The sequence below is a fragment of the Pelophylax lessonae genome (assembly GCF_965119305.1).
Source record: "Pelophylax lessonae genome assembly, chromosome: 5".
NCBI lineage: Eukaryota > Metazoa > Chordata > Amphibia > Anura > Ranidae > Pelophylax > Pelophylax lessonae.
In genome coordinates, this window is record NC_138772.1 from 562,154,079 (window position 1) to 562,173,073 (window position 18,995).

The 18,995-nt window shown below is 52.6% G+C and overlaps 1 protein-coding gene across 1 annotated transcript; it reads left to right on the top strand.

The window, feature by feature from the left end:
• Positions 1-10,365: 10,365 nt before the first annotated feature.
• Positions 10,366-13,176, top strand: LOC309556123 (uncharacterized protein; the record flags this gene model as incomplete). Its single annotated transcript, XM_082258469.1, has 1 exon — positions 10,366-13,176. Exon 1 carries the CDS (start codon positions 10,369-10,371, stop codon positions 13,174-13,176), a length of 2,808 nt encoding a protein of 935 aa, XP_082114595.1. The 5' UTR covers positions 10,366-10,368.
• Positions 13,177-18,995: the final 5,819 nt, after the last annotated feature.

The following is an 18,995-nucleotide window of genomic DNA, read 5'->3' on the forward strand; positions in this document are numbered from 1 at the left end:
TGTGCAGCTCTCAGTCTCCTCCCCGCTCTCCCTGCAGAATTTTCCCAGAATGCTCTCTGTGCAGGGAGGGCTGTTGGGCTGCAGCAGGAGACTTCGCTCACACTGCAGGAAGAGACAGTCTGATCGCAGAGACCGCAGGCCAGGGAGAGAGACAACCAGAGAGTGCAAAGAGACAACCAGAAAGTGACCACACAAGAGTTTAGAGAGAGACACAACCCAAAAGTTCTGGGACAAGAGACATCCAGAAAGACATTTAGAGAGAAAGAGAGAACCAAGGGGACAACCAGAAAGTGACCACCCAAGAGTTCAGAGAGAGAGAGAGAGAGAGAGAGATACAGCCTGAGAGTGTTGGGAAGAGACAACCAGAAAGTTAAAAACCTGAGTTCAGAGAGACATCCAGAAGGACACCCAGAGAGACAACCAGAGAGACAACCAGAGAGACATCCAGAGGGACAACCAGAGAGACATCCAGAGAGACATCCAGAGAGACATCCAGAGATTACAACCTGAGACTGTCAGAGAGTGGTGGGAGAGTCGGCAGAGCAGAGTTGGGTGCCCCGTGTCGGGTAAGTGTCTCTCTCTGTCCTCACCATACACATCAGATCTGTATCTGCTTAGTCCGGGGTGAGCGCCCCCCGATGTCTCTGTCCACCCCTAATCATTTCTAAGGCTCGGTGACCTGAAAGTTGCTCTACTTGCTGGCTACTTTAGAAGCGACTTTCGGGAATGCTGGGTAATCTTCCTGCAACATCAGATCCAAATCCCATCAATAAAGATGAGGATCCGACCTGCAGGCGACTTCCATTAAAGTCTATGGGCACAAGTCGCATAGAAGTCCCATAAAAGTCCCATAGAAGTAGTACGGGAATCTTTTGGGAGTGACTTCAGTTGTGCTAATTAGGAGACCGCTCTCATTGGCTAACATGGGATTTCACGTCATGTGACTTGGGGTCTCACAAGTCGGATCCCAAGTCACAGCAGTGTGAACCGAGTCTAAGGGGGGGACATTTCCCCCCCACGTCCACAAATGTTGGCATTGAACATCAAAGTTCATTTTTTGGATGGAGATGGAAAGACTTTTATTGCTTGTCTGTGACACCATTGACAAAATTTCCCCTCACTTCATGTGTGGCCACTGGAACAGGAAATGAGGGAAAATCTCCCTACTGGGGACACCAATGATATCCTGACGGTGTCTCAGCCTTATCCATGATGGGACACTATTCCTTCCACTGACACCAATGATGGGGCACTATTCCTCCCACTGACACCACGGGTGGGACACTATTCCTCCCACTGACACCAATGATGGGGCGCTATTCCTCCCACTGACACCAATGATGGGGCACTATTCCCCCCACTGACACCAATGATGGGACACTATTCCCCCCACTGACACCAATGATGGGGCACTATTCCTCCCACTGATACCAATGATGGGGCACTATTCCTCCCACTGACACCAATGATGGGGCACCATTCCCCCCACGGACACCAATGATGGGGCACTATTCCTCCCACTGACACCAATGATAGGACACTATTCCTCCCACTGACACCAATGATGGGGCACTATTCCTCCCACTGACACCAATGATGGGGCACTATTCCTCCCACTGACACCAATGATGGGACACTATTCCTCCCACTGATACCAATGATAGGACACTATTCCTCCCACTGACACCAATAATGGGGCACTATTCCTCCCACTGACACCAATGATGGGGCACTATTCCTCCCACTGACACCAATGATGGGACACTATTCCTCCCACTGGCACCAACGATGGGACACTATTCCTCCCACTGACACCAATGATGGGACACTATTCCTCCCACTGACACCAATGATGGGACACTATTCCTCCCACTGATACCAATGATAGGGCACTATTCCTCCCACTGATACCAATGATGGGACACTATTCCCACTGACACCAATGATGGGACACTATTCCCCCCACTGACACCAATGATGGGGCATTATTCCTATCACTGACACCAATGATGGGGCACTATTCCTCCCACTGATACCAATGATGGGACACTATTCCTCCCACTGACACCAATGATGGGGCACTATTCCTCCCACTGACACCAATGATGGGACACTATTCCTCCCACTGACACCAATGATGGGGCACTATTCCTCCCACTGACACCAATGATGGGACACTATTCCACCCACTGATACCAATGATGGGACACTATTCCTCCCACTGACACCAATGATGGGGCACTATTCCTCCCACTGACACCAATGATGGGACACTATTCCTCCCACTGACACCAATGATGGGGCACCATTCCCCCCACGGACACCAATGATGGGGCACTATTCCTCCCACTGACACCAATGATGGGACATTATTCCTCCCACTGACACCAATGATGGGACACTATTCCTCCCACTGACACCAATGATGGGACACTATTCCTCCCACTGATACCAATGATGGGGCACTATTCCTCCCACTGACACCAATGATGGGACATTATTCCTCCCACTGACACCAATGATGGGACACTATTCCTCCCACTGATACCAATGATGGGGCACTATTCCTCCCACTGACACCAATGATGGGACATTATTCCTCCCACTGACACCAATGATGGGACACTATTCCTCCCACTGACACCAATGATGGGGCACTATTCCTCCCACTGACACCAATGATGGGGCACTATTCCTCCCACTGACACCAATGATGGGGCACTATTCCTCCCACTGACACCAATGATGGGGCACTATTCCTCCCACTGACACCAATGATGGGGCACTATTCCTCCCACTGACACCAATGATGGGACACTATTCCTCCCACTGACACCAATGATGGGGCACTATTCCTCCCACTGACACCAATGATGGGGCACTATTCCTCCCACTGACAACAATGGTGGGGCACTATTCCTCCCACTGACACCAATGATGGGGCACTATTCCTCCCACTGACACCAATGATGGGGCACTATTCCTCCCACTGACAACAATGGTGGGGCACTATTCCCACTGACACCAATGATGGGGCACTATTCCTCCCACTGACACCAATGATGGGGCACTATTCCTCCCACTGATACCAATGATGGGACACTATTCCTCCCACTGACACCAATGATGGGGCACTATTCCTCCCACTGATACCAATGATGGGGCACTATTCCTCCCACTGACAACAATGGTGGGGCACTATTCCTCCCACTGACACCAATGATGGGGCACTATTCCTCCCACTGACAACAATGGTGGGGCACTATTCCCACTGACACCAATGATGGGACACTATTCCTCCCACTGACAACAATGGTGGGGCACTATTCCCACTGACACCAATGATGGGACACTATTCCCCCCACTGACACCAATGATGGGGCATTATTCCTATCACTGACACCAATGATGGGGCACTATTCCTCCCACTGACACCGAGGCATTTTCCACTCTCACTGGGGTCCGGCCCCCTCAAACTGAAGGACAGAAAACTGGCCTTTTATTTAGAAAGTTTGGAGAGCCCCTCGTGTAGTAGAATGAGGAGGAGAACATCCTGCAATACTTCTCGCCACCACCAGAGGGAGACTCCACACAAATCTAGCTGGCTTGCCACACATGGGAAGATACAAATCTTACATGTCATTTGGTGTACTCTACAATAAGTGTTCTTCAGGGGTTCCTAAAACCATCCTGGAAGCTAGAACCCCCCGTGCTTATCATTCCGCCCATAACTTACCATAGATGGCCACCACCTAGGAGTGTGTCCTCTGATTGGTTGGCTACTAATCCCTGGGAGGGGCCCGCTGGGGTTAGGACTTCCAGCATCCTATCACACGTCCGATCAGCCAATGGCTGCAGAGATCGGGTTGGGGGATCTCGGAGGAACATTTCCATCTCTCTGCAACTATTATGTTACATTGTATGACCTGGAAAATCCATTTCCTGGGATCTCCGAGGGGAAAACGAAACTTTATTTACATTAAATTCCAATTGTTTCAGATACAGAAACTTAAAGTAGAACTCTGGGCAAAACTTTTTATTTTTAATTTTGGATGGAGTAATGGAGGGGTAAACCCCCTGCCAGGTTTTATTCTCTATCTGTGTCCCATTGTGGAGATCTTTCTTCATTTCCTGTCCCATAACCAAACAGGAAGTCCCTGAAAATTAGGGGAAATTTCTGGGCACTCCCCCAGGTCACCAGAACTAGTGTCCCCATTAGAAGATTTTCACTCTATTATTTTTCTGGGGACCTTTAGTCGGGTCTTTTTTCTTAGAGAATAGGCACAGAAACTCCTCCCTTTTCAGTCACCTTTTGTTTCCGCCCCCTACGCACCTCCAAGCGCCGTCCCTTAGTACCACCCCCTACTTACCTCCGAGCGCCATCCCTTAGTTCCATTCTCTACTCACCTCTGAGCACCGTCCCTTAGTTCCATTCCCTACTCACCTCTGAGCGCCATCCCTTAGTTCCATTCCCTACTCTCCTCCGAGCACCGTCCCTTAGTTCCATTCCCTACTCCCCTCCGAGCACCGTCCCTTAGTTCCATTCACTCCTCACCTCCGAGCACCGTCCCTTAGTTCCATTCCCTACTCACCTCCGAGCACCGTCCCTTAGTTCCATTCACTCCTCACCTCCGAGCACCGTCCCTTAGTTCCATTCCCTACTCCCCTCCGAGCACCGTCCCTTAGTTCCATTCCCTACTCACCTCCGAGCGCCATCCCTTAGTTCCATTCCCTACTCACCTCCGAGCACCGTCCCTTAGTTCCACCCGTTACTCACCTCCGAGCACCGTCCCTTAGTTCCACCCGTTACTCACCTCCGAGCACCGTCCCTTAGTTCCATTCCCTACTCACCTCCGAGCACCGTCCCTTAGTTCCACCCGTTACTCACCTCCGAGCGCCATCCCTTAGTTCCATTCCCTACTCACCTCCGAGCACCGTCCCATAGTTCCACGCCCTACTCACCTCTGAGCACCGTCCTTTAGTTCCATTCCCTACTCACCTCCGAGCACCGTCCCATAGTTCCATTCACTCCTCACCTCCGAGCACCGTCCCTTAGTTCCATTCCCTACTCCCCTCCGAGCACCGTACCTTAGTTCCATTCACTCCTCACCTCCGAGCACCGTCCCTTAGTTCCATTCCCTACTCAGCTCCGAGCACCGTCCCTTAGTTCCATTCACTCCTCACCTCCGAGCACCGTCCCTTAGTTCCATTCCCTACTCCCCTCCGAGCACCGTACCTTAGTTCCATTCCCTACTCACCTCCGAGCACCGTCCCTTAGTTCCATTCCCTACTCCCCTCCGAGCACCGTACCTTAGTTCCATTCCCTACTCACCTCCGAGCACCGTCCCTTAGTTCCATTCACTCCTCACCTCCGAGCACCGTACCTTAGTTCCATTCACTCCTCACCTCCGAGCACCGTCCCTTAGTTCCATTCCCTACTCAGCTCCGAGCACCGTCCCTTAGTTCCATTCACTCCTCACCTCCGAGCACCGTCCCTTAGTTCCATTCCCTACTCCCCTCCGAGCACCGTACCTTAGTTCCATTCCCTACTCACCTCCGAGCACCGTCCCTTAGTTCCATTCACTCCTCACCTCCGAGCACCGTCCCTTAGTTCCATTCCCACCACCCCCTTGAGCACCGTACCTTAGTTCCATTCCCTACTCCCCTCCGAGCACCGTACCTTAGTTCCATTCCCTACTCACCTCCGAGCGCCATCCCTTAGTTCCATTCCCTACTCACCTCCGAGCACCGTCCCTTAGTTCCACCCGTTACTCACCTCCGAGCACCGTCCCATAGTTCCACGCCCTACTCACCTCTGAGCACCGTCCTTTAGTTCCATTCCCTATTCACCTCCGAGCACCGTACCTTAGTTCCACCCGTTACTCACCTCCGAGCACCGTCCCATAGTTCCACGCCCTACTCACCTCTGAGCACCGTCCTTTAGTTCCATTCCCTACTCACCTCCGAGCACCGTCCCATAGTTCCATTCACTCCTCACCTCCGAGCACCGTCCCTTAGTTCCATTCCCTACTCACCTCTGAGCACCGTCCTTTAGTTCCATTCCCTACTCACCTCCGAGCACCGTCCCTTAGTTCCACCCATTACTCACCTCCGAGCACCGTCCCATAGTTCCATTCACTCCTCACCTCCGAGCACCGTCCCTTAGTTCCATTCCCTTCTCACCTCCGAGCACCGTCCCTTATAAGGTTCCACCCCCTACTCACCTCCGAGCGCCGTCCCTTAGTTCCATTCCCTACTCCCCTCCGAGCACCGTACCTTAGTTCCATTCCCTACTCACCTCCGAGCGCCGTCCCTTAGTTCCATTCCCTACTCACCTCTGAGCACCGTCCCTTAGTTCCATTCCCTACTCTTCTCCGAGCACCGTCCCTTAGTTCCATTCCCTACTCTTCTCCGAGCGCCATCCCTTAGTTCCATTCCCTACGCATTCCCTACGCACCTCCGAGTGCCATTCCCTACTCACCTCCGAGCACCGTCCCATAGTTCCATTCACTCCTCACCTCCGAGCACCGTCCCTTAGTTCCATTCCCTACTCACCTCCGAGCACCGTCCCTTAGTTCCATTCCCTTCTCACCTCCGAGCACCGTCCCTTAGAAGGTTCCACCCCCTACTCACCTCCGAGCGCCGTCCCTTAGTTCCATTCCCTACTCACCTCCGAGCACCGTCCCATAGTTCCATTCCCTTCTCACCTCCGAGCACCGTCCCTTATAAGGTTCCACCCCCTACTCACCTCCGAGCACCGTCCCTTAGTTCCACCCGTTACTCACCTCCGACACCGTCCCTTAGTTCCACCCCCTACTTACCTCAGAGCATCGTCCCTTAGTTCCATTCCCTACTCACCTCCGAGCACCGTCCCTTAGTTCAATTCTCTACTCACCTCCGGGCACCGTCCCTTAGTTCCATTCTCTATTCACCTCCGAGCACCGTCCCTTAGTTCCATTCCCTACTCACCTCCAAGCACCGTCCTTTAGTTCCATTTCCTACTCACCTCCGAGCACCGTCCCTTAGTTCCACCCCCTACTCACCTCCGAGCGCCATCCCTTAGGTCCGTTCCCTACTCACCTCCGAGCACCGTCCTTTAGTTCCATTCCCTTCTCACCTCCCAGCACGGTTCCTTAGTTCCATTCCCTTCTCACCTCCCAGCACGGTTCCTTAGTTCCACCCCCTACTCACCTCCGAGCACCGTCCCTTAGTTCCATTCCCTACTCACCTCTGAGCACAGTCCTTTAAATCCACCCCCTTACCCACCTCCGAGCACCGTCCCTTAGTTCCACCCCCTACTCACCTCCGAGCACCGTCCCTTAGTTCCAACCCCTACTCACCTCCGAGCACCGTCCCTTAGTTCCATTCCCTACTCACCTCCGAGCACAGTCCCCTAGTTCCACCCCCTACTCACCTCAGAGCACCCTCCCTTAGTTCCACCCCCTACTCACCTCCGAGCACCGTCTCTTAGTTCCACCCCCTACTCACCTCTGAGCACCGTACCTTAGTTCAATTCCCTACTCACCTCCAAGCACCGTCCCGTAGTTCCATTTCCTACTCACCTCTGAGCATCGTCCTTTAGTTCCACCCCCTAGCCATCTCCAAGCACCGTCCCTTAGTTCCACCCCCTACCCACCTCCGAGCACCATCCCTTAGTTCCATTCCCTACTCACCTCTGAGCACCGTCCCTTAGTTCCACCCCCTACTCACCTCTGAACACTATCCCTTAGTTTCATTTCCTACTCACCTCCAAGCACCGTCCCTTAGTTCCATTCCCTACTCACCTCCAAGCAGTCCCTTAGTTCCACCCCCTACTCACCTCCGAGCGCTGTCCCTTAGTTCTATTCCCTACTCACCTCCGAGCACCGTCCCTTAGTTCCATTCCCTACTCACCTCCAAGCAGTCCCTTAGTTCCACCCCCTACTCACCTCCGAGCACCGTCCCTTAGTTCCATTCCCTACTCACCTCCGATCACTGTACCTTAGTTCCACCCCCTACCCACCTCCGAGCACCGTCCCTTAGTTCCACCCCCTACTCACTTCCAAGCACTGTCCCTTAGTTCCTTTCCCTACTCACCTCCAAGCACCTTCCCTTATTTCCATTCCCTACTCACCTCTGAGCACCGTCCCTTAGTTCCACCCCCTACTCACCTCCGAGCACCGTCCCTTAGTTCCACCCCCTACTCATCTCCGAGCACCGTCCCTTAGTTCCATTCCCTACTCACCTCCAAGCACTGTCCCTTAGTTCAATTCGCTACTCACCTCTGAGCACCGTCCTTTAGTTCCACCCCCTACTCACCTCTGAGCACCCTCCCTTAGTTCCACCCCCTACCCACCTCCGAGCACCGTCCCTTAGTTCCACCCCCTACTCACCTCCAAGCACCGTCCCTTAATTCCACCCCTACTCACCTCCGAGCACCGTCCCTTAGTTCCACCCCTTACTCACCTCTGAGCACCGTCCCTTAGTTCCACTCCCCACTGACCTCCGAGCACTGTCCCTTAGTTCAATACCCTACTCACCTCTGAGCACCGTCCCTTAGTTCTATTCCCTATTCGCCTCCGAGCACCGTCCCTTAGTTCCACCCCACCTCCGAGCACCCTCCCTTAGTTCCATTCCCTACTCACCTCCGAGCACCGTCCCTTAGTTCCACCCCACCTCCGAGCACCCTCCCTTAGTTCCACCCCCTACTCACCTCCGAGCACCGTCCCTTAGTTCCACCCCCTACTCACCTCCAAGCACCGTCCCTTAGTTCCATTCCCCACTGGCCTCCGAGCACCGTCCCTTAGTTCCATTCCCTACTCACCTCTGAGCACCGTCCCTTAGTTCCACCCCATACTCACCTCCGAGCACCGTCCCTTGGTTTCACCCCCTACTCACCTCCGAGCACCGTCCCTTAGTTTCACCCCCTACTCACCTCCGAGCACCATCCCTTAGTTCCTCCCCTACTTACCTCCGAGCACCGTCCCTTAGTTCCACCCCCTACTCACCTCCGAGCACCGTCCCTTAGTTCCTCCCCCTACTCACCTCCAAGCACCGTCCCTTAGTTCCACTCCCCACTGACCTCCGAGCACCGTCCCTTAGTTCAATACCCTACTCACCTCTGAGCACAGTCCCTGAGTTCCATTCCCCAACTCACCTCCGAGCACCGTCCCTCAGTTCCATTCCCTACTCACCTCCGAGCACCGTCCCTTAGTTCCACCCCACCTCCGAGCACCCTCCCTTAGTTCCACCCCCTACTAGCCTCCGAGCACCCTCCCTTAGTTCCACCCCTTACTAGCCTCCGAGCACCGTCCCTTAGTTCCACTCCCTACTCACCTCCAAGCATGTCTCTTTGTTCCATTCCCTTCTCCCCTCCGAGCGCCCTCCCTTAGTTCCATCCATTCTAACCTCCGAGCGCCGTCCTTTAGTTCCACCCCCTACTCACCTCTGAGCACCCTCCCTTAGTTCCATTCCCTACTCACCTCCGAGCACCGTCTCTTAGTTCCACCCCCTACTCACCTGCGAGCACCGCCCCTTAGTTCCACCCCCTACTCTGTGTACCGCCCCTTTTAGAGAATGCAAAATCAAGTATTATTTTGTGCTACTTTTTGTTTGGAATTGTATGGAATTCCACCCCAGCAACAATAGACCCCCACACATTAATAGATCCCCCACACAACAATAGATTCCCCAGCCACAATAGATCCCATACACAATAGATCCCCCACAACAAAATACCACCCCAGCAGCAATAGACCTCCCACACAACCATAGATCCCCAGCAATTGACCCCCACACAATAGATCCCCAGCAACAATGGACCCTACACACAACAATAAATCCCCCAGGAACAATTGATCCCCCCAGTACAATAAATCCCCCCAGCAACAATGGACCCGAGCAGCAACAACAGTTCTCCCAGTTGCCAGCACCAATAGACCCTCCACCAACAACCAGTAATAGACCTTCCCCTCAGCAGTAATTTCCTCCCGGCAACATAAGACCCCCCCAGCAACATAAGGCCCCCACCAGAAACAATAGATCCCCCCAGCATCAATGGACCCCCTCCCCCCCACACACACACACACACATAACAATTCCTAATCTCCTCTGGAAAATCCTGGTTTCCTGGCTTTCATGTTCATACCTCGGCTTCAGAAGAGCACATAGAAGGTCTTCTGACTCCCCCATTCTACACACTTGTTCTGGGGTCACTGACTCAGAGATCACTGAAGCCAAAGAATTGGGATAACAGCCAGGCAGCCAGCATTTTCAGCAGGAGCTGAGTGATGAGCGGTTTCCTTGATGGATTTGATTGTACGGAGGTCTCTTGTGTAGGTGCTGATTTTGCAGTTGACTCTTCTCTAATGTTCTCTTGCAGATGGAGAAATGACAACTGGAGAATTCTCCAATATGGCCACCATCAAAGAAGAACTGGTGTCCCCCGATTGGCCGAGCTGGCCCAGCGATCCCGGTGTCACCAAGGTGAAATGTGAGGAGGATGCCTCGTGGGGTGAAGAAGGTCTCCAGCCGGAGGCTCTGCTGGAAATGAAGAAGCTCTTCTGTTGCCCCGTGTGTGATAAAGGATTTGCCCAGAGACACAATCTGGTGAAACATCAGCGGATCCACAGTGGCGAGCGCCCATACGCCTGCACCCAATGCGGGAAGAGCTTCATCCAGAAGCAGCACCTCACCAAGCACCAGCGGCTGCACACCGGCGAACGGCCCTACGTGTGCCAAATCTGCGGCCGCGGCTTCAGCCTGAAACACAACCTGACCACACACCTAAGGATTCACACCGGGGAGAAGCCATACCCTTGTGCTGAATGTGGCAAGAACTTCAGCCGCCGCGTCAATCTCCGCACCCATCAGAAGTCTCACCAAAAGAAGCGCTGCCAAGAGAACAACAAGCTGCCGGCCACCCAAGGGCCAAATCTGAGCCGCAAGACCGCCCGCTCCGTGAAACTTCCAGATTATGGCAACCTCAAAGAGGAACGGATTACAGGATACGCTGTGAATGACTGGCAGACCAGTCACCTTATTCCCAAAGAGGAACCGCTGGTGGGATATTTAGGAAACCATCAGCAGATTGATAATGTGGCCATCAAAGAAGAACCTCATACTGGATTTGCGGTCAACGAATGGAATCCCATCATTGATCCCGCCCAGGATGGGCCAAGCGATGAATACGTAGTGAACATTGTGCAGATTGATAACGATCCACCAGATGACGGCCACATGGTCAACCTTCGACCATTTATCTGCCCTGAGTGCGGGAAACGCTTCGCTAACAAGCAGACGTTTATCAACCACTACAGGATCCACACAGGACAAAGGCCACACGAGTGCCCTGAGTGTGGGCGGAGCTTTGTCCAGAAGCAGCACCTCACCAAACACCTGCGGGTACACAGTGGGGAACGCCCCTTTGTGTGCGGCCAGTGCGACCGAAGTTTCAGCATGAAGCACAATCTCTTCACGCACCTGAAGATCCACAGTGGGGAAAAGCCTTTCAGCTGCTCCGAGTGTCATAAGAAATTCAGCCGGCGGAGCACCTACCTGGCACACCAGAAAATCCATTACAACGCGCCAGCGGAGCCAGGGCCCCCGGAGGATACGCAAAATATGTTCAATCCTCTAGAGGAGGTCACGTCAACTCCTAAGAAACTCCACACAATAAAACCAGCTATTCCATGGACAACCCTGGGAGGGCTGAAAATGTACAAGTGCCACGTCTGTGCCAAGGTCTTCAAGCAAAAACACCCTCTGATCACCCACCTTCGAATCCACTCTGGGGAGAGACCCTTCTCCTGCCAGGAGTGCGGCAAGAACTTCATCCAGAAGCAGCACCTGACCAAGCACCTGCGGCTGCACAGTGGGGAACGACCCTTTAGCTGCCAGCACTGCGGTAAACAATTCAACATTAAACATAACCTGGTGACGCATCAGAGGACCCACACCGGGGAACGGCCATTTTCCTGCCCAGACTGCGGCAAGACCTTCAACAGGCAAGGAATCCTCAACGTGCATCGTAGGACGCATGATGCAGACTTAGCCTTAGCTGGAGACCCAACGTGTGAAAGCATTAAGACCAAAAAGTCCTCGTTAGCTGGTGATAGCGGAGAGAGTCTGGACGTTGAATGTAAGCCTCAGAAATGTCTACAAACCACTTCACATGACGTTGACATCACCGGCCAATCAATTCTGACCAAGCACAAAGACTCCCACGCCAAGGGCACTTCACAATTTTCCTGTCCACGCTGTGGGCAGATATTTGGCCAGAGAGAGGACCTTCTCCAACATGAACATCTTCATAAAGGGGAGAGGCTGTACGTCTGCCACCAATGTGGGAAAAGGTTCCAACAAAAGAAGAACTTGACCAAACACCAGAGGCTGCACATGGGCTACAAACCCTTCACCTGTAACATCTGCAATAGAAGCTTCAGCCTAAAACACAACCTTGTCACCCACCAGAGGACCCACACCGGGGAAAAGCCCTTTCTATGTACACAGTGTGGTCGAGGCTTCAGCCGGAGAGAGACTCTAAATAATCATCGAAAGAGCCACCAAGCCCACCAAAACAAAGGTGGCACCGCTAGGTCGAAACCCATCACTGGCAAGAAGCAGCATTTAAACAATGGCCATACCTCATCGGGTGGACAACAGGCTATATCCAGTCACCAGGTTTCTATAAATGATGACACCGTGCCTGAGGAGCAACAACCTGTACTTGACCACCAGATACAACCAACCAATGGAGAAGCTGAGCTGGAGGTGCGGCCTGTAACCTCCCAAGATCATATCCGGATCTTCATATGTCCCATGTGCGGGAAGTCCTTCAACCAGAAGCACACGCTGATCAACCACCTTCGGATCCACTCAGGGGAAAGGCCTTACTCCTGCCACTTATGCAGGAAGAGCTTTATCCAGAAACAACACCTGACCAAGCACGTCCGCCTTCACACTGGCGAGAGACCGTACGCCTGCCATGAGTGTGGGCGGAGCTTCAGTTTGAAACACAACCTGACCACCCACCAGAGGATCCACACTGGGGAACGGCCTTACCCCTGCAAGTACTGCAGTAAAAGGTTCAACCGTCGCAGCATTCTCTTGAGCCACGAGAGGACTCATCTGCTAGTCCCACCACCGCCGGCCGTAACCGGTGAGCTCCAGGTCATGGCGGAGTATCCAGTGCCATGAGGAGGAGATTGTTAACACTTTGCCATAGTGAAGTCTCTGACACCCCACCAACCGATACCCAGAGATTAAATATATGAACAGGAACTTCTGCTCTGAGATCCCGGGGACTCCACTTCCCAGAAAAAAATGATTCTAGGTCTCCTCCGGGGCGAAAATCTGAATTTCCCCTTAAATGATTTATAACTGACGGGGAGATATCAGCCTGGGATCTTTGAACCCACCCTGGAAGATCTCCACTGATGGGGGACCACTTCATTGATCCGGAGATATCTGTCCATCTGTGGCCAGCTGTACACCGAGATTAAAGCAGAACTCAAGGCAGATACTTAAATTCACAGCTGAGATTTTGTCTACGGGAACCCCACTAAGTGATTTGTGATTATGTTCAGCCAATAGTGTGATAGACACAGACAGGTCCTCATATTCCACTGCAGTTTACAAATATATGAGGAAAACATGGAGCATCATCCGTATTGTACACGAGAAAGGAAAGACTGTCGGACTGTACAGGCCAAAAAGAAGCACACATCAATTTATAAAATGTATTTATACATACAGTATCTCACAAAAGTAAGTTCACCCCTCCGATTTTCGTAAATATTTTATTCTATCTTTTCATGTGACAACACTGAAGAAATGACACTTTGCTACAATGTAAAGTAGTGAGTGTACAGCTTGTATAAGAGTCAGTTCACACTAAGGCGACACGACTCCTTACTACTTTGGGGGCGACTTGTGCATGCACCACGACTTCGGAGCAACTTGCAGGGACTTCACATAATGGAAGTCTATGCAAGTCGCTCCGAGGTCGCCCCGAAGTAGTACAGGACCCTTTTTCTTGTGTCGCTCCTATTAGAACAGGTCCTGTAGCGGTCAATGGACCGCGAGGGAGCGCGACTTGTCAGGCTGACAAATCGTCTGACGTTGCACTAGTGTGGACCGGCTCTAACAGTATAAATTTGCTGTCCCCTCAAAATAACTCAACACACAGCCATTAATGTCTAAACCGCTGGCAACAAAAGATAGAATAAAATATTTACAGAAATGTGAGGGGTGTACTTACTTTTGTCAGATACTGTATATACCATCCATATGGCTGCCAGAGGAATATATCACACAGAAATTGCTCAATCGTGACAGACTCCACATAGCATGCAGGGACACAATTTTACAGAAAGGGCTTATATAGCTCAGCATATCATTCAAGCCCAGTGATGTAGTGGCCCTAAAATTATAGATCCATCTTGTTTCTTTACCTAATACCTGGGGGTATCGCCCCCCTCTTGGATCCTCTGGTATTACTTCAAGAACTGTGATGACAAATTCATCAAAATGATGTCGTATACCGACATGGCCGCCATTTGGAGTATTGATTTGACCATTTCGGATATACGAGATGTGATCTGATATTCTTTTCCAAAAGAGTCTGATTATCTTTCCTACATAAAATGCTCCACAGGGGCAGAGCATAATATATAATACCCCCCTTGTTTGACATGTAACATGCTGTTGGATGTGTTTCATCCTGCCATGGGAATCTGAAGGACCCGTCCTCCAAAATCCAAGGGCAGAATGAACAAGTACCATATCTAAATAGACCTGGATCATCTGTGTTTTCCATTTTCGGTCTCGTGTAATGACTAGAGACCATACGGTCTCGGAACGAGGTAGAGCATCTATATACCATCTCCGGCTATCATCAATATATTTGCATAAAATGGGGTCACTTGTGAGAAGACTTCAATTTTTCTGTATTACATTTCTAATTTGGGCGTGTTGGTTAGAATAAGTAGTAATGATTCTCGTTGTTTCTCTATCCTTTATTCTAGTCAGGTCTTTCTTAAAAATTAATTAATGTCAAGTTTTTTCTTTGGCCTTATTGAATGCCTTACGTAGTGTAGTTTTGGTATCGCTTCTAATTAGTAACCGGTCCCGTAATTTATTTTCTTCATTTTTGAACATATCATCTGTAGAACAGTTGCGTCTTAGTCTCCAATATTGAGAATAAGGAATACTGTTGATGAGAGGTCGTGGGTGGGCACTATCGGTGTGTAGGATAGTAATACCAGCTATGGGCTTCCTCTACAAGGTGGTACCAACTGATCCATCCTGTTGAATGATTAATATTGTGTCAAGGAAATCAATTCGGTCCTCACTATAGGACATGGTGAACCTAAGATTATAATTATTGTCCTCCAGTTTTATAAAAAATTCATGGATCGAAGCCGACCATATAATGAGGACGTCATCAATGTACCTGAACCACCCTTGAATGTGGTCAAGGTACATCGCGAGGCCCTCATTAGCAGACAGTTCCCGTTCCCATCCCCCCAGGTGCAGGTTAGCTTAGGAAGGGGCACAACAAGTGCCCAAAGCTACCCCCTGCACCTGGAGGAAATAGGAACCATCAAAAGTAAATACATTGTTTTTCAAAATCTGGGCCAAAAGATCAAGAATAAATCTATTATATACATCATAACTTGGTCCTCTTTCATATAGAAAATTAGCAACTGTTTTAGTTCCCAGTTCATGTGGGATCAATAAGTATATTGGCTCAATATCTAAGGTTACCAGTAAACATCCTGATGGGAGTGTTATACCCTCCAAAGCTCTCAATTAATCAGGAGTATCTTGGACAAATGATGGTAGACCCATCTCTTGAGGACATAGATGTTGGTCCACCATTCTACTGGCTGGTTCAGTTTAGTACCCTATTCCTGGAGATAATTGGCCTATCTGGGGGATTTTTAATGTTTTTATGGGACTTTGGAAGGGCAGTGTTGGAGTTTGTGGATGTTGCACTTTAATAAATTCATATGTATCTTTATCAGTAATATCATTTCTATACGCATTGCACTCCTGCTGATTGGACTATAAAGAAGCGGCAGCACAGTGATGAGGTGCTCCCTCTGTTCAGTCTGCTGCCACCTCCTGTCGTTACATCTGCTCTGCAAGAGGGTTTGATTAGTCCCCATTACTCCCTCATCGTCTCCCGGAGAGCTGCCCTTCCTTCCCTGTCCTGGAATGCATACCTTCCCTCTCCCAGAGTTCTGCCCTTCCCTCTCCCAGAGTTCTGCCCTTCCCTCTCCCAGAGTTCTGCCCTTCCCTCTCCCAGAGTTCTGCCCTTCCCTCTCCCAGAGTGCTGCCCTTCCCTCTCCCAGAGTGCATCCCTTTGCTGTCCCGGAGTGCATCTCTTTGCTGTCCCGAAGTGCATCCCTTTCCTGTCCTGGAGTGCTGACCTTCCCTCTCCCACAGTGCTGCCCTTTCCCCTCCCAGAGTGCTTCCCTTTCCTCTCCCAGAATGCTGCCCTTCCCTGTCCCCGAACGCTACCCTTCCCTCTCCCAGAATGCGTCCCTTCCCTCTACCAGAGTGCTGCCCTTCCCTCTACCAGAGTGCTGCCCTTCCCCTTCCCAGAGGGCTGCCCTTCCCTCTCTGAGCGTGGCCCCTCCCTCTCTCACAGCGCTGCCCTTCCCTCTCCCAGAGTGCAGCTCTTACCTTTCCTGGAGTGCTGCCCTTCCTTCTCCTGGAGCGCTGCCCTTCCTTCTCCTGGAGCGCTGCCCTTCCCTCTCCTGGAGCGCTGCCCTTCCCTCTCCTGGAGCGCTGCCCTTCCCTCTCCTGGAGTGCTGCCCTTCCCTCTCCTGGAGCACTGCCCTTACCTCTCCCAGAGCGCTGCCCTTCCCTCTCCCGGATGGCAGCCCTTCCCTCTCCCGGACCACTGCCCTTCCCTCTTCCGAAGTACGGCCCTTCCCTCTCCTGAAGCTCTGCCCTTCTCTCTCCCAGATTGCTGCCCTTTCCTCTCCCACGGCGCGGCCCTTCCCTCTTCTGAAGTGTGGCCCTTCCTTCTCCCTGAGCACCCTTCCCTCTCCTGGAGCGCAGGCCTTCCCTCTTCTGAAGTGTGGCCCTTCCCTCTCCTGCAGTGCTGCCCTTTCCTTTCCTGCAGTGTTGCCCTTTCCTCTCCCTGAACGCCCTTCCCTTTTCCAGAGCGTAGCCGTTCCCTCTTCCAAAGCGTGGCCCTTCGCTCTCCCGGAGCGCGGCCCCATCCCTTTCCTGCAGCGCTGCCCTTCCCTTTCCTGCAGCGTTGCCTTTCCCTCTCCCTGAGCGCCCTTCCCTCTCCCGTAGCGTGGCCCTTCTCTCTTCTGAAGTGTGGTCCTTCCCTCTTCCGCAGCGCTGCCCTTTCATTTCCTTTTCAGCAGTGTTGCCCATCCCTCTCCCTGAGCATCCTTCCCTCTCCCATGGCCGTTCCATCTTCCAAAGCGTGGCCCTTCGCTCTCCTGGAGCGCAGCCCTTCCCTCTTTCGCAGTGCTGCCCTTTTCTCACCCAGAGCGCAGCCCTTCCCTCTCCCAGAGCGCTGTCCTTTCCTCTCTCTGAGCGCGGCCCCATTCCTTTCCTGCAGAGCTGCCCTTCCCTTTCCTGCAGCGTTGCCCTTCCCACTCCCGGAGCGTGGCCCTTTCCTTTCCCGCAGCGCTGCCCTTCCCTTTCTGGCAGTTCTGCTTTTCCCTCTCCCGGAGCACTGCCCTTCCTTCTCCCAGAGCACAGCCCTTCCTCTCTCGAAGCACGGCCCTTCCCTTTTCTGCAGTGTTGCCCTTCTCTCTCCTGGAGTGCGGCCCTTCGCTCTCCCAGGGCGTGGCCCTTCCCACTCCTGGAGCACTGCCCTTCCCTCTCCCGGAGCGCTGCCCTTCCCTCTCCCAGAGCGTGGCCATTCCCTCTCCCAAAGCATTGCCCATTCCTTTCCTGCAGCATTGCCCTTCCCTCTCCCGGAGCATGGCCCTTCCCTCTCCTGCAGCACAGCCCTTCTCTTTTCTGCAGTGTTGCCCTTCCCTCTCCCTAAGTGTGGCCCTTCCCTCTCCTGGAGCGTGGCCCGTCCCTCTCCCAGAGCGTGGCCCTTCCTTCTCCTGGAGAACGGCCCTTCCTTCTCCCGTAGCCCATCCCCTTCCTCTCCTGGAGCCCAGCCCTTCCCTCTCCTGGAGCGCTGCCCTCCCTTCTTTCGCAGTGCTGCCCTTCCCTCACCCAGAGCATAGCCATTGCCTCTCCCGGGGCATGGCGCTTACCTCTCCCAGTGCACTGCCCTTCCCTCTCCCAGAGTGCAACCCTATTCCTTTCCTGCAGCGCTGCCCTTCCCTTATACTGCAGTGCTGCCCTTCCCTCTCCTGGAGCGATGCCCTTCCCTCTCCCGGAGTGCGGCCCTTCCTTTCCCACGGAGCGCAGCCCTTCACGCTCCCAGAGCGCGGCCCTTCCCTTTCACGCAGGGCTGCCCTTCCCTTTTCTACAGTGTGGCCCTTCCCTCTCCCGAAGCGCAGCCCTTCCCTCTTCCAGTCTAAATGTTGTGTCCCTCTCTACTGGGACTGATATTAAGTTGAGGGACTTGCAGTGGGTGGACTACACTTATACCTGCCTGGAGTTCTCTTGTACAAGTTCAAGTACTTGGAAGAGGACGTTTTCCAGTTTCACTGCCACCCCCGACACAGACTGGCCACTAGGGAAGTGCAGTCCTTGGGTCACCATGAGGCACAGTGTGACTTCTCCAGTCCTGAGGTCACCATGAGGCACAGTGTGACTTCTCCAGTCCCGAGGTCACCATGAGGCACAGTGTGACTTCTCCAGTCCTTGGGTCACCATGAGGCACAGTGTGACTTCTCCAGTCCTGAGGTCACCATGAGGCACAGTGTGACTTCTCCAGTCCTGAGGTCACCATGAGGCACAGTGTGACTTCTCCAGTCCTGAGGTCACTATGAGGCACAGTGTGACTTCTCCAGTCCTGAGGTCACCATGAGGCACAGTGTGACTTCTCCAGTCCTGAGGTCACCATGAGGCACAGTGTG